Consider the following 13,918-nt stretch of genomic DNA (forward strand, 5'->3'; position numbering starts at 1 on the left):
CCACCACGCCGTCGTGCTGCTGCTGGACGGAGTCTTCCCCAACCTCTCCTTCTCCCCTTGCTGGATCAAGGCGTAGGAGACGTCACCGGGCTGCACGTGTGTTGAACGCGGAGGCGCCGTGGTTCGGCACTTAGATCGGAATCAACCGCGATCTGAATCGCTATGAGTACGACTCCTTCATCCGCGTTCTTGCAACGCTTCTACAAGGGTATGTAGATGCACTCTCCTTCCCCTTGTTGCTAGATTACTCCATAGATTGATATTGGTGATGTGTAGAAAATTTTAAATTTCTGCTACGATCCCCAATAGGCGGCACCCCTCGCCGGATCCGGTAGCCGGCGTTGGGCGTCTCCTCGCGCGGGGTCGCGGCGCAGCATCCCTCGCCGGGTCCGGCAGCTCGCACTGGGCGTCTCCTCGCGCGGGAGCCCAAATCGGGGCCGCAATGCGGCATCCCTCGCCGGATCCGGACGAGGTGGCGGTGCTGGGGGCCAAATCGGGGCGACAGTGCGGCATCCCTCGCCGGAGGTGGCGGCGCCTGGAGCACGTGCACGCACCGACGTCGACGGCTCGCGTGGTGGTGAGCGACCGCGTGTGGTGCATCGAGGGCACCACCACCATGGTGGAGTGGAGCGGGGAGCACCGGGGCTGGCGCAGCGTGCGGAGTCGAGCGGCGGCTGCGGCAGGCGCATGGTGGCGACCGACGCCATCGAGTTCGAGGAACGCCGCGGCGGGCACGCGTTGTGGGTGTTCGACTTCAAGTCCAGGAAATGGACCGTGATGCGCCCTCCTCAGCAGCTCACCGGCTTCATCTTCTCCGACGAGCTACCACTTGCGGCAGCGTGCGGGATCCTCTCCTCAGACGGCTGCGGGAGCGAGGAGATGGGGGGAAGGGCCTGGGCGGTATGGGGAAAGGATGTTGGGGGTGTTCTTGCTTTGACCCATCTAGCGCTCTTTCTGAGAAAACGTTACGCCACGTCAGCGAAAAGCGGGCCCCATCTGTCATAAACACACTTAACTGAGCCGAATCCGCCAATCAGTGGTTTTTGCAAAACAATTACGCTAGACGTGGTGCTTTCTGCAGCGAATCTGTATCCTAGTGTTTTTCGCAAACCTAGCCCTTAAAGTGGTGGTTTTATGCAATTTACTCGTGTAAGTGTAACAAAACTATATGCTCCTCTCTTACTTAATGGATGAGGCAAAGCTTATGACTCCGTTTCAAAAAAAAAATACCCATCTTATCAACAAATCTAACATAACTAGTTAATTATTCTTTGTGAATCGGATATAGGGAGAATACGTGGAGCGCCTAGGAAAAAGTTTCAATGAATATATGTAGACTAAAACCGAATGAAAATAGCATGCAAGAAAAAAATAATTTTAAAAATATATCGTCTATTCCCTCCATTCCGAATTATCTGTCGCAGGTATGGATGTATTTAGATATATGTTAGTTCTAGATACATCCATTTCTGCGACGAGTAATTTGGAACGGGGGGAGTAGTTGATAAGTAAATAGAGTGTGGCTCCAATTTTGGTACAAATAAAAAGGAATGAGCTTAACTTTCTAACTGGAACGATTCTCTGCCCTAACTTATAATGTTAAAAACAGATGAGTGGATGCAGGAAATGGTTGGGTTTTCGTACGAGCAAACTTTTTTTAGAAATCTTAATTATGGATTTAATCAGGCTGTTATGGGTTGAATGTGTAAAAGAAGTAGTATACTGATAAGAAGAAATGTCGAGCTCCATGGTCCTCGTATTTTTTTTTTGAAGTTTCAAAAAATTCTAGAAAACAAATCACATTGTAATACAGATGTATACTGCACGTGTGCGAATTTTCATGAGAAAATGCATCGACGCACGAGGTACACAAAAATAAAAATAAAATGTGATTTTGAAAACAGTGAACATTATGTGTACTGTTCACTGTTAAAACCAACAATTTTCACTTTCCTGTATAGCTCGCGTGCCAATATTTTTTTTCTCGTGAAAATTTACACACTTGTAGTACATCCATATGTCAATGTGGAACTGTTTTCCAGAATCTGATGGAATTTTGAAACGTGTCTTTTTGAATGTTTCAAAAAAGGGCTCCATGGAGCTTGACCACCGCGCTCGTAGTCCAAAGTAGCGATGGTGCTGCAAAAATAAATAAATGCTCTCTTCTCTTTTGTAGTTACAGACATAATCTAATTAGGTAGAAAATGAGCTGAAAAAAGATCCGTGAAGTAGATCCCCCCTTTTTTTCAAGGTTTGCATTGAAAATGCAACGCCCTGTTCTGAACATATTGCTCTACGCACCATCATTCGATAATTAACTGGCGAGCCCAGACGTTCGTGTTCACTTTCCAATAAAAGGTTTGTCGTAGAACATATAAGTAATATATTACTTTGCAGATAAAAGGTGCTTATAAGCTTACTGGAAAAAACAGGGGAATATTTTGCAGCCTTTTCAAAAGATGAGGAATAGTCCCGACAGCCCACCATGCACGGGCGGAAGGAACAACGGCAAAACATGAGGGGCGGACAGCTCCCATCCACCAACCCACGTCGTACGGAACATCAATTGCACAAAAATAGAAGTGCATCTCCCATGGGCTGTTGCCTTAACCATCATGGCTATAATTTGAATGGAAGACCAGAGTTATAATTCACTAATATTATTGATCCGAGTGCATCAAAATAACACTTGTTAAGAGTTTCAAACCGTTTACAACTTATTTTCTGTGTCCAAACATTATTGCCAAATTTTTCACGGCGCCACAGCCCCGACGAACAGAATGTCTTGCCCAGGGAGAGCAAAGGTTCAGAACGACAGTTCCTATGATGTTTATTACGAATACAACCCACACAGGCATCTAGAGTTACATGCTCGGGTACAAGAGGGGTGTACACATACTTACACGAATCTGTAAGCTAAAACAGGGAAAAGAAACCAACACTAGAACTGACGCTGGCAGCTACAAAGAAAGCTAAATTTTACATCTTCGTTTCTATCTCGGTCCCCAGGGGGCGCCACCTAGGTTCCCAGCTTGGGCGCTGCTACCATTAGGCATTATCACACCACCATACTGGGGCGCTGGAACAGCAGAGCCGGCGGCGGCCGACCCACCCTGCTGCGCCGTCGCCGGCCACCAGGCACTAGGCTGCTGCTGCTGCCATGGTTGCGAAGGCTGAAGCTGCTGCTGGACCAAAGGGAGCTGCTGCTGGCTACTAAGGCTGTACTGCATTGCAACCTGGGGAAGGAGAGGCTGCATTGCATTTGGGTTGTACTGCTGGTACGCATGGTGGATCTGCTGCATGGGCGGTAGTGGTGGTGGTGGTGGGAGTGGTTGCTGCGGGGTGGGTGTGAATTGTGGCGGCTGCCTACTTTGCTGGATGGGGTTCCACTCTGGTATATCATCGTCGTCGTCGTCAGCCCAAGGACGCGATTCAACAGATGATCTTTTACCATACTTCTGAACCAATTCCCTCATTTGCTCGACTGGGCGAGCAGAGGTCGGTGCTACATGCCGTTGGCCCTTGAAGGCATGCGTCGTTACATTAGCAGCGGGGTTAACAAAATTAAATTCAGGAAGATCGTCTTCATCCCTGCGCGCAACAACGCCAGGCCCAAAGCCCGGGGGCACATCGTCATCAGTTACATCCTCCTCTTGGTGCTGGTGGTGCTGCTGGTTGGGAAAACCTGGTGGCACGCCGTGAGAGTTCTGGGGCGCGGAGGGCCTATGGGCCGAAGTAGAACCGGTAACCTGGGGTTTCCTTGGGGCTGACTGCCTCTTGGAACCATCATGCCTCTGATGGGAGGACACCCTAGGAACGCTGGGTCTCCGCCAGACGACGATTCCAATTATCGACGTTTCTGCCACAGCGAGACCACCCAAGTGCTCCTTTGGCAGGTGCTGGGAGAGAATCTCCACAGTTTTCCCTTGAGGAGGACACAGGTACAGCTCCAGTCCATCTGCAGGCTCAGCTAGTCCCACTCTCTCATCTGCAATATATGAATCAATTGTCTGCAAAAGAACGAGCCAATTTAGTGAAAACAATCATCAAAACTCTGGTAAGCTCATGATGGGTGATCTGACTTAGAAAAGGAACCTGCGAGAGTTGTTGGCGGCCACTCTCCGACGAACACTCCTTCCAGCACAGCTCAGTTACCTATAAAAGTAGCAGTACAGGCACTTAAAACAGATGGAACAGATTCTCGATGGCGGAACAGAGAATTAAATGCAGCACAGGACACATAATTTAACTATGTGCATGTAGACATAAGCAGTACAAGTGGGAATACAATCCTAGAAGGAATACAACACTATTATTTGCAGTTCTTGCGCTATCTAGTGAAATAATTCAATTGGGCAGTACCAATCTAATTGCATAATGGTAACAATTACAAGTACATATACTGTTCTGATTCAAAATATATGCACCAGCTAGCTTGAGAAGTACGCACATTATCAAGTACAGATATAGATTTCTTAAGCACCTGCTAGGAAAATTTTCTGGCGACTAGCATAAAAGTACCAACACACCTGCACATGTCCCTGCCTCTAAACAACAGTGGATCTAGATATTATGAAAATCTCAAAAAACATGACAGATGCCATTGTACTAGTATTGCTTTTTGAAATATTGCCAGTTTAGGACCCACCCATTCAAGGTAGAAACTTCAGAGGAATTCTATAAAAATCTGGAGGCTATTTTCCTCCAAAATTCTGAGCTCTGGACACAAGAGGGATCGAAACATCTATTTTCATCACTGATTTCATTTTTCTTTTACCAGATGGACATATGCCATTGACCTCTAATGAGCGTGTGATTATAACATGGAGAGTTATCTACCATCCACGGAAAGTAGCCAGCATAAATGTGTAAAACCATAATCATTCCAGTAAGAACATCATCTAGAAACAAATTATGCATTCAAAACAGAATTACCATTATAGCGCGGCTCCTAGATTTGGGAAGTTGTTCGAGAAAATCTTGAAAAGCACTAAGTTTAACTCTCCCCTTGATTTCAATTAAGCTACTCCATTCTTTCCCAGATGGCTTTTCACCACTGTACAAGAGAAATTTTAAGATATGTCAGAACCAATACAAATATGAAGTACAGAATAAGGTCACACGTAGCCAAAAAGCAGTCCATATTCATTAGTTTAGGAGCTAACGCTCACATTTATCTTCTCATTCATGCAGATCATGCGCAATAATTTAACTTCCACATATGAGACGGTGAGAGACTAAGCAACTGGTGCCCCCCTTAATTGTACTAGCAAGTAGCATGTGCTTCGCACGTTAAACATTTTCTTTCACAATTGTTTGCCACTTAGCATAACTACGTAAATTAGAAACATGCAATCAAAAAATTACCCGAGTATAATAATTTGACATAGCATATTTGCATGTAGTGTTTTCATTTGTTCTTTTTCACCAGCCTTATTTTTTTTCTTACTCCTTTGAGAACTCCGAACATCTTTTAATCAGGAATCGCAGCATTCTTGGTACACAGGAATTCGTTGGTACAGGCCCAAATTAACTGCACATAAGCATAACTATTTGCAAGATGAATATAAGCCCAATGCCCAATAATACACTCTCACTTACAAAAGAAGCATTTCATTCTTCAGTTAGAATCTCTAATACCGTATGGTTGGGGGGAAAGGGCAACAGCAAGTGAACATTCGAGAGAATGATTCAGAAGCCAGCTGAAGACCACTACGGTCCGATAAAACAAAGACAAAGAGTGACTAGATTTACTCCAGTTTTGAGTGTTTCATTTCTAACATCAACGGCTTGTGGCGGAAAAAAGTGTAGATGGTGAGGTAAATCCTTTTTTGGAAACTCATGAACTACATAGTGGTATAGAAGCTGTCCCATTTCAGTAACATATAGTATTACCTAATTGAGTGGGTTTCCACCCGTGCCATTAGAAAACTGAAGGCACATAGCATAACACAGTGGCATCAAACAAGTTCAAGAATGCAACATACAGAATGATAACTAAAGGAAAATTAAAAGGCGTTTTAAGATGATGAAAATGAAGAGGGAATGTGATTAGATAAACAGGACAAGCTAAGTTGGTAACAACCAAACAATTCTCCATCGAAACAAACCTTTTGAAAATGGCAACAACATTCGTGAGTGACGATAGAGTAAGCTGAATCGCACCCTCCCATATACTCTCACGAATCATAGGAACAGCAGTTGTCTTATGGTTCACAGTTGAAACAGGATTCGACATATTAGCACTAGCAGCAGCAGGTTCTTTAGATTCGACTTTCTCTGGGGAGGATTTGATTTTCTCTCCATCGCGTGGCACATCAGGAACCAACTCTGAACCAACCTTCTGCTTGGGTGATTCTGACTTCTGTTTGGGTGATTCTGACTTGGACTCCGATTTACCCTGTAAAGCCGGCACATCTGATTCAGATCTGGCCTTCTTTTGTGCAGACTGCTTATCTTCTGTCTCAGGAAGTTTCTCAGAATCTAAGGTGGAGCTAGGTTCATCAGAATCACTGAGATCTTTTTGCGGGGTCCCAACTGATAAATTTTCAAAAGGTGGTTCAGAATCTAACCCCAGCATGAATTCATCTAGCGAAGGAATTGGTGGAAGATTCTCTGCGTCTTTCAAGTCATCCACCATAAGTTCATCAATAAGATCTGCTTTCTCATTTTCAATATATTCAACATTGCCTGATGAATCATTGTCACCTGTCCCACCATCCTCATCTTGTGACATGCCATCAGAACCCTTGTCCTTAACTTCTACACCAGTTTTATCATCCGTACTTGTTTCATCATTGGTTTTTGTTTCACTTTCAACAGCTTTTGATGGAACATGAGATAGAACATTACCCCCAAGCTCAACCTCCACTGAAATACCATCAGTTTCTTCTATTTCAACTTGGAACTCTCCTTTGTGTGTTTTCCTCACTAAACGCCTGACATCAACTTCAGTGTTAGGAAGGACAACCATTTTTTCATGTTCTTCGGCTTTAGCCAACCGCCACTCTGAGAGCTCTTTGGAAGCAAGTTCCTCCGCAGTCATTGAACAAAGGCGATCGGGTGCAAGTTCTCCAGATATGACCCTCGACCTTAACTCAGGGTTGCCTTTATCTTTTAGATTAAACAGAAGAGATCTGCCTCGCTCCTTGTACTTCTTGTTCACTCCACCAAACAGTTTAAAGAGTTCCTCTTCAATTCTAAATGCCAAGCTTTCAGCCTTCTGGATCATACTACCCTTATCTGTTGCTGCCTCATCTGTAGACTTTATTCTTTTTGATTCAGACTCTGTCAAATTGCCTGTAACCCCAGGCTCAATATCAGAAGCCCTGTCCCTCTTCAAATTAGGTTGTGTCACAGGTTCAGCCATCCCAGCAGGAAAATCAGAAACCCAACAAAGGCCATGACCTTGCAAGAGTTCATCTGTGACAACCATACTTTGGTCTAATACTTCATCTTCTGAAGGAAGGTGCTTTAGTTGTTGTTGTGTGTCACTGTCATCATTTGTGCTTGTGATCATGTCTGATGCTATGCCACAGCCTAACTTCTCATCTCCCTCGCATTTCTTAGCAACATCAGCATTGTCTGCCTCTGAATTTGTTGTACTCGCATCCTTGGATGTGGTCATCACTGTATCCTGCACTTCATCTCCCTCCACCTTCTTCTGGTCTGCTGACCCATCAGACTGCAGGTTCTGAGCAGATTGTTTCTTATCCTGCTGGTCAGAATCCATGACGAGTGCAGCAGAAAGTGACTCCCTGAACTTTGATCTCACGGATTCAAACTGCTGAGGCTGAGCCTTTGATGGTAGCTCTTTCTGTGCAGGACGCTTGGCAGATAATGCAGATTTCATCATCTGGACCTTTGGAGAAGCAACACTTTTCTTTCCGGCAACAGATGGCGACAGCTGTGATCCAGTCACTGCTGGCAAAGATGTTTGAATATTCAGCACCTGCTGGGGCGGCCTCAGTGATACTCTGCTTACAGATTGCACCCCCAAAGGATGTGAAGTCTCTGGCCTGGAAACACCAACTTGGGCAGCTTGTTGACTCATAGGGACAATATAATATGAACTGACAGGTACCGAAGCTCCCGTAGAGAACATTGGCTGTGCACCCCAGCCAGCAGATAGGGGTGGATAGAACGCAGCGGGATATCCAGACTGAGCAGGTTGGATATTTGAAGAGGGGAGTGCTTGAGATCCCATGCTAGCTGACATGGGTTCCTGGCCCTGCTTTGATAACTCCATCGTGCAGCCTCTTTTCAAAGCTCCAGGACATAAGAATGAGAATAATCAGTTGATGAAGCTTAAAAGAGTAAAAGCATGAATGATGAAATGAAACAAAACTTCCGCACTAATTCACAACTCCGGTGTGGCCCATGCTGTGTTGATGCGATCAATTGCACAAGCCCCGCGCTAGCATATAGAACCAATCGAATGCACAGGACCTAAGTTCTACAGTATGTTAAACCAAATTTGTGTTAAAACATGATGTTCCAACTGCTCTCTGTGTAGTTTGTAAAGATGAAAAACAGGACACTCGTATATCTGTCATGAGATGCACACTTGCGCATTCAATTCTAACTGCTCATCTTATAAGGAAAACTGAAGCCTCTTGTCTACAAACTAGAAGCCCATGCGAAAGCACTCCAACAGCTTTCCTACATCGAAATCACAGCATACATATGTACATAGAGCCCCAACCAAAATCACATAGTACTCCACACTAGCAAGGGACACTATCGCCGTAGCGCGTGCTTCAATCAACCAAACTAAGCCAAACCCAATACAGCCGACGAGTTCCCACAGCTAGTACGTACTACCAAATCACGGTAGGGTTCAGCGGCAGATGTAAGAAAAAAAATAGTTTAGGTTTAGGGTCTACCGTCTATGCATACCTTGGGATTTGGGCGGGGTGGGGAGGAGGGGATCCGTCTACGACGCGGCACCACAGCTCGCCGCCGCGGCCGCTCTTAGCCCTCGCCCCTCGACTTCGTCGCAGGCCGCGCCGCTCGATTCACGCCACCGTGCCGCCGCGACCGGCCGGAGGAGGAGGGAGGGGGGTCTGCGGCGTGACCGGCCGGAGCAGGACGAGGGCCGGTGGAGGGAGGTGGGGTTGGGATCGCTGGCTTGGTGCGCCGCCGCCGCCTGCGGTTCGGAGGGGGGACGGAGAGGGGGGGGATAGGAGTGGAGGGAGGAGGGGATGGGGGTAGATGGGTGGGTTACGGCGACTCGTGTCACCTGAGGCGCCTCTGCTCTGCCTCTGCCCAGCCCGACCTCGGCTGCTGGTTGGGTCCGGCCACGTCATCTCAACCAACCAGACATTAACTCGGATTTTCAGATCGTAGTGTTGCAGATCGGGCTCATTTGATTCGCAGCAAATTGATAAGATTTTTTCTATTTTACCCGAAGAGGAATTCATATGATTTTTAGAGGAGCTTAGGGGATATGTTCCCCTCCGTTTTTATTCACTCGCATGTTAGATTTGACTGAAGTCATAATACTTGATAAAGTTTGGCTGAATTTTATATAAAGCAGTATGGACATTTACAATAATATAAATCTATATCATGTGAAAGTGCATTCAATAATGAGTGTGATGGCGTTGATTTGCTATTTGTATATGTTTTTTTTGTAAAACAACTGTAAATGGTTTGTGGATGTGGGATCATCAATTTTGCAATGTACTGTGTTTTGGGGGTAAATTTTTCTTCCACTCAAATATCTTGTTATAGTTTCATTTGTTTTTCTGTGACGTCAAACACTCTTGATGCAAATTTATGTAGTTTTCGAGTCAGGTAGGATTTTTTACACGGATATCATGTATTTCCTCTATAGACTAATATAAAAACCGCTTAAATCACATTCAATAGGATATGACACTTTAATCTTGTGGGGTTTTTTTCTATTCATGACTTCCGAGGACCATGTGAATCAAAGAAGTCCTTAGATTTTATTGCTTCGCCTCGGCTGCTGGTTGGTAATTTCCTTCCTTTAGCCATTTAGAGTTTGATATATAAATTAGGCTTAAATATTTTCATGAATTGTGCTTGTCAACCGGTCATATGCACTTACAAGACATTAAGCACCTGCAGAAGTTGTTTCTGCGCCTCTCTTGATCAAGTTTTCGGCACAAATATGCAAGAGCTGCACAATGATGTGGGTGTGCATCAACACAACGGGTACTTTATTACTTACATTGCCCATCGGTTGGAGCGCCTTCTTTGAGCCGGGAAACATGCACCGCCAAATGAATGTGAGATGATGCTAATTGTTGGAATTTATATGAGACTTTACCCACCTACTAGAGAAACAAGTATGGGCCAAAGAATTTAAATCCAAACTCCTACTATAATCGATGTGCGTAATATTGTGATAAAAGAAGATCAATTCAGAGTTTTTAATAATACAAATCGAAACAAGTTCAAGCGTCCAGACCTTTGTTTTGCATTTTGATCATATTTTGGTATGTCTTTGTTTCTCTTGATCCATGGAACTCCAATTTTACTTTGCATGCAAGGGTCATTAGCCGGATAAGACACGTCAAAAAGAACATGGAATATGTTGTCTTCCTAGCTTGTCATGAGCCAAAGCAAGACTACTACTATTGCTCCCTCTAGTTCTCTAAAGTGTATAGACCGCTTTAGATAATCTAAGTGGTCTCCAGAACACGCATTGCTAACTTATGTTATTATGCACTATGGAGATAGTATCATAGATCAATATCATATGGATGATGCTAGTGCATGGTACTCTTCACTACGAGCAACCTAATCATCTACTTCATCATATGTTTTGGTGCAGACACTTAATATGAGGTAATGCATGGGTCGATCTAGACCTAAGTCAACATCTCACTATGATCAATTATGGATCAACTCCCGAAATCATATACTATGGGCCCCGTAACCGACATAAGGATACCCCTTGAGATGTCATTAGGTTCCCAGAAAAGCTCGAGCATGACAATCCAACTATCTCAAGGCTCAATGAGGTTGTTTAGCTCAATATGTGTGCTATAACCATGCAATTTTTCTTAGTTGGTCGACCATCCAAACATCTCTGGCTCTATACAATGTATACCTGTTCTTACACTAGTGAGCATTGTTTTTCATGTATAAAACTCTTTCTCGAACTAGCTAGGCTAGAGCTTTCCTCTTTTTTCTTGGCGCGACATCATTCTTATAATGAGCTTTGTTTGAGCCAAAGTAGATGATTTTTTTCTCTAGGGGAGACACAGTTGTTCACATAGTTTATTTCAATGGGGATGACAGAGTTCATGGTAAGTTTGATAAGGTGTGATCTTGTTTCTTTTGGCAGAAGAAATGAGGTAAACATAATATATCACATGGTTAAGTTGTTGACCATTTGCTCTCCCAATGAGGTGGGAGCTAGGTATATATTATGAACTGGTGTCTTATGGCCAGGCGGGTCTATAAGTTGCTCCAAGGTCAGGGAGGGCTTTGGATCCGTATCTTTACAAACAAGTGTGTTTCTCATGATAGATCAAAAAAAGTTCATTCGACTTAAAAATCCCAATTTGCCAAGGCTATTGGCAAGATTTGGCATCTGTTGCATCTTGGCACACGATTTTGAGGTCCATGAAGGGCGTACATGATTTCATGACTAGGTTCCCTTGGCTCTTTACAATTATAAAGGGGACCGATGCTAAAGTTGCTCATGCTTGGGTTGGGGCAGATGGTCCCCCATTTTAAGCGATCATTGGATCCATTGGAATTTGCAGGAAGGGACGGATTGGTGGGAGCCTTGGTAGGTAAGAGCATCTCCGACGGTCAGGTTACAGATAGTTGGAAACTTGAAACTTGAGGCCATTTCTCCTTGAGCTCCTTATACATAGAGATTTCCAATAATTTTGGAGTTTGCGACACCCTGGATGTCTAGAAAGCGCGTACCCCGGCTAAAATCAAGATTTCCCAATGGCAGGTTGATAAAAACCACATCCCTAGTGGGGATCGGGTCATTAAGTGTTGGGGAACGTAGTAATTTTAAAAAAATTCCTACGCACACGCAAGATCATGGTGATGCATAGCAACGAGAGGGGAGAGTGTTGTCTACGTACCAACGCAGACTGACTGCGGAAGCGATCACACAACGTAGAGGAAGTAGTCGTACGTCTTCCCGATCCGACCGATCCAAGCACCGTTACTCCGGCACCTCCGAGTTTTTAGCACACGTACAGCTCGATGACGATCCCGGGGCTCCGATCCAGCAAAGCTTTGGGGAGGAGTTCCGCCAGCACGACGGCGTGGTGACGATCTTGATGTTCTACTGTCGCAGGGCTTCGCCTAAGCACCGCTACAATACGACCGAGGTGGACTATGGTGGCAGGGGGCACCGCACACGACTAAGGAACGATCGCGTGGATCAACTTGTGTGTCTATGGGGTGCCCCTTGCCTCAGTATATAAAGGATGGAGGAGGAGGAGGCCGGCCAAGGCCATTGGTGCGACCAGGATGGGAGTCCTACTAGGACTCCAAGTCCTAGTAGGAGTCCATCAAGAGGGGAGGAAGGGAGAAGGAAGTGGAGGAGTAGGAAAGGTGGCCGGCCCCCTTTTTCCTAGTCCAATTCGGACTAGAGGGGAGGGGGGCGCAGCAGGCCTTTTCTCCTCTTCCCACTAAAGCCCATCAAGGCCCAATACTTCTCCCAGCGAATTCCCGTAACTCTCCGGTACTCCGAAAAATACCCGAATCACTCGGAACCTTTCCGAAGTCCGAATATAGTCGTCCAATATATCGATCTTTACGTCTCGACCATTTCGAGACTCCTCGTCATGTCCCCGATCTCATCCGGGACTCCGAACTCCTTCGGTACATCAAAACTCATAAACTCATAATATAACTGTCATCGAAACCTTAAGCGTGCGGACCCTACGGTTCGAGAACAATGTAGACATGACCGAGACACGTCTCCGGTCAATAACCAATAGCGGGACCTGGATGCCCATATTGGCTCCTACATATTCTACGAAGATCTTTATCGGTCAGACCGCATAACAACATACGTTGTTCCCTTTGTCATCGGTATGTTACTTGCCCGAGATTCGATCGTCGGTATCCAATACCTAGTTCAATCTCGTTACCGGCAAGTCTCTTTACTCGTTCTGTAATACATCATCTCACAACTAACTCATTAGTTGCAATGCTTGCAAGGCTTATGTGATGTGCATTATCGAGAGGGCCCAGAGATACCTCTCCGACAATCGGAGTGACAAATCCTAATCTCGAAATACGCCAACCCAACATGTACCTTTGGAGACACCTGTAATGCTCCTTTATAATCACCCAGTTACGTTGTGACGTTTGGTAGCACCCAAAGTGTTCCTCCGGCAAACGGGAGTTGCATAATCTCATAGTCATAGGAACATGTATAAGTCATGAAGAAAAGCAATAGCAACATACTAAACGATCGGGTGCTAAGCTAATGGAATGGGTCATGTCAATCAGATCATTCTACTAATGATGTGACCTCGTTAATCAAATAACAACTCCTTGTTCATGGTTAGGAAACATAACCATCTTTGATTAACGAGCTAGTCAAGTAGAGGCATACTAGTGACACTCTGTTGGTCTATGTATTCACACATGTATTATGTTTCCGGTTAATACAATTCTAGCATGAATAATAAACATTTATCATGATATGAGGAAATAAATAATAACTTTATTATTGCCTCTAGGGCATATTTCCTTCAGTCTCCCACTTGCACTAGAGTCAATAATCTAGTTCACATCGCCATATGATTTAACAGCAATAGTTCACATCACCATGTGATTAACACCCATAGTTCACATCGTCATGTGACCAACACTCAAAGGGTTTACTAGAGTCAGTAATCCAGTTTACATCTCTATGTGATTAACACCCCAAGAGTACTAAGGTGTGATCATGTTTTGCTTG

The 13,918-nt window shown here is 44.9% G+C and overlaps 1 protein-coding gene across 2 annotated transcripts; it reads right to left on the reverse strand.

Moving 5' to 3' along the window:
- Positions 1-2,644: 2,644 nt before the first annotated feature.
- LOC123131813 (death-inducer obliterator 1) lies at positions 2,645-9,200 on the reverse strand. 2 transcript variants are annotated; one of them, XM_044551495.1, is made up of 5 exons: positions 8,899-9,200; positions 6,111-8,268; positions 4,936-5,056; positions 4,096-4,155; positions 2,645-4,010 (listed from the first exon to the last, which is right to left on the reverse strand). In XM_044551495.1, exons 2-5 carry the CDS (start codon positions 8,246-8,248, stop codon positions 2,994-2,996), a joined length of 3,336 nt encoding a protein of 1,111 aa, XP_044407430.1. In that variant the 5' UTR covers positions 8,249-8,268; positions 8,899-9,200; the 3' UTR covers positions 2,645-2,993. The 2 variants fall into 2 exon arrangements, with proteins under 2 accessions (XP_044407430.1, XP_044407431.1); XM_044551496.1 differs by having other exon boundaries at positions 6,111-8,258; positions 8,899-9,199.
- Positions 9,201-13,918: the final 4,718 nt, after the last annotated feature.

This window comes from Triticum aestivum, chromosome 6A (genome assembly GCF_018294505.1).
Source record: "Triticum aestivum cultivar Chinese Spring chromosome 6A, IWGSC CS RefSeq v2.1, whole genome shotgun sequence".
Lineage (NCBI taxonomy): Eukaryota > Viridiplantae > Streptophyta > Magnoliopsida > Poales > Poaceae > Triticum > Triticum aestivum.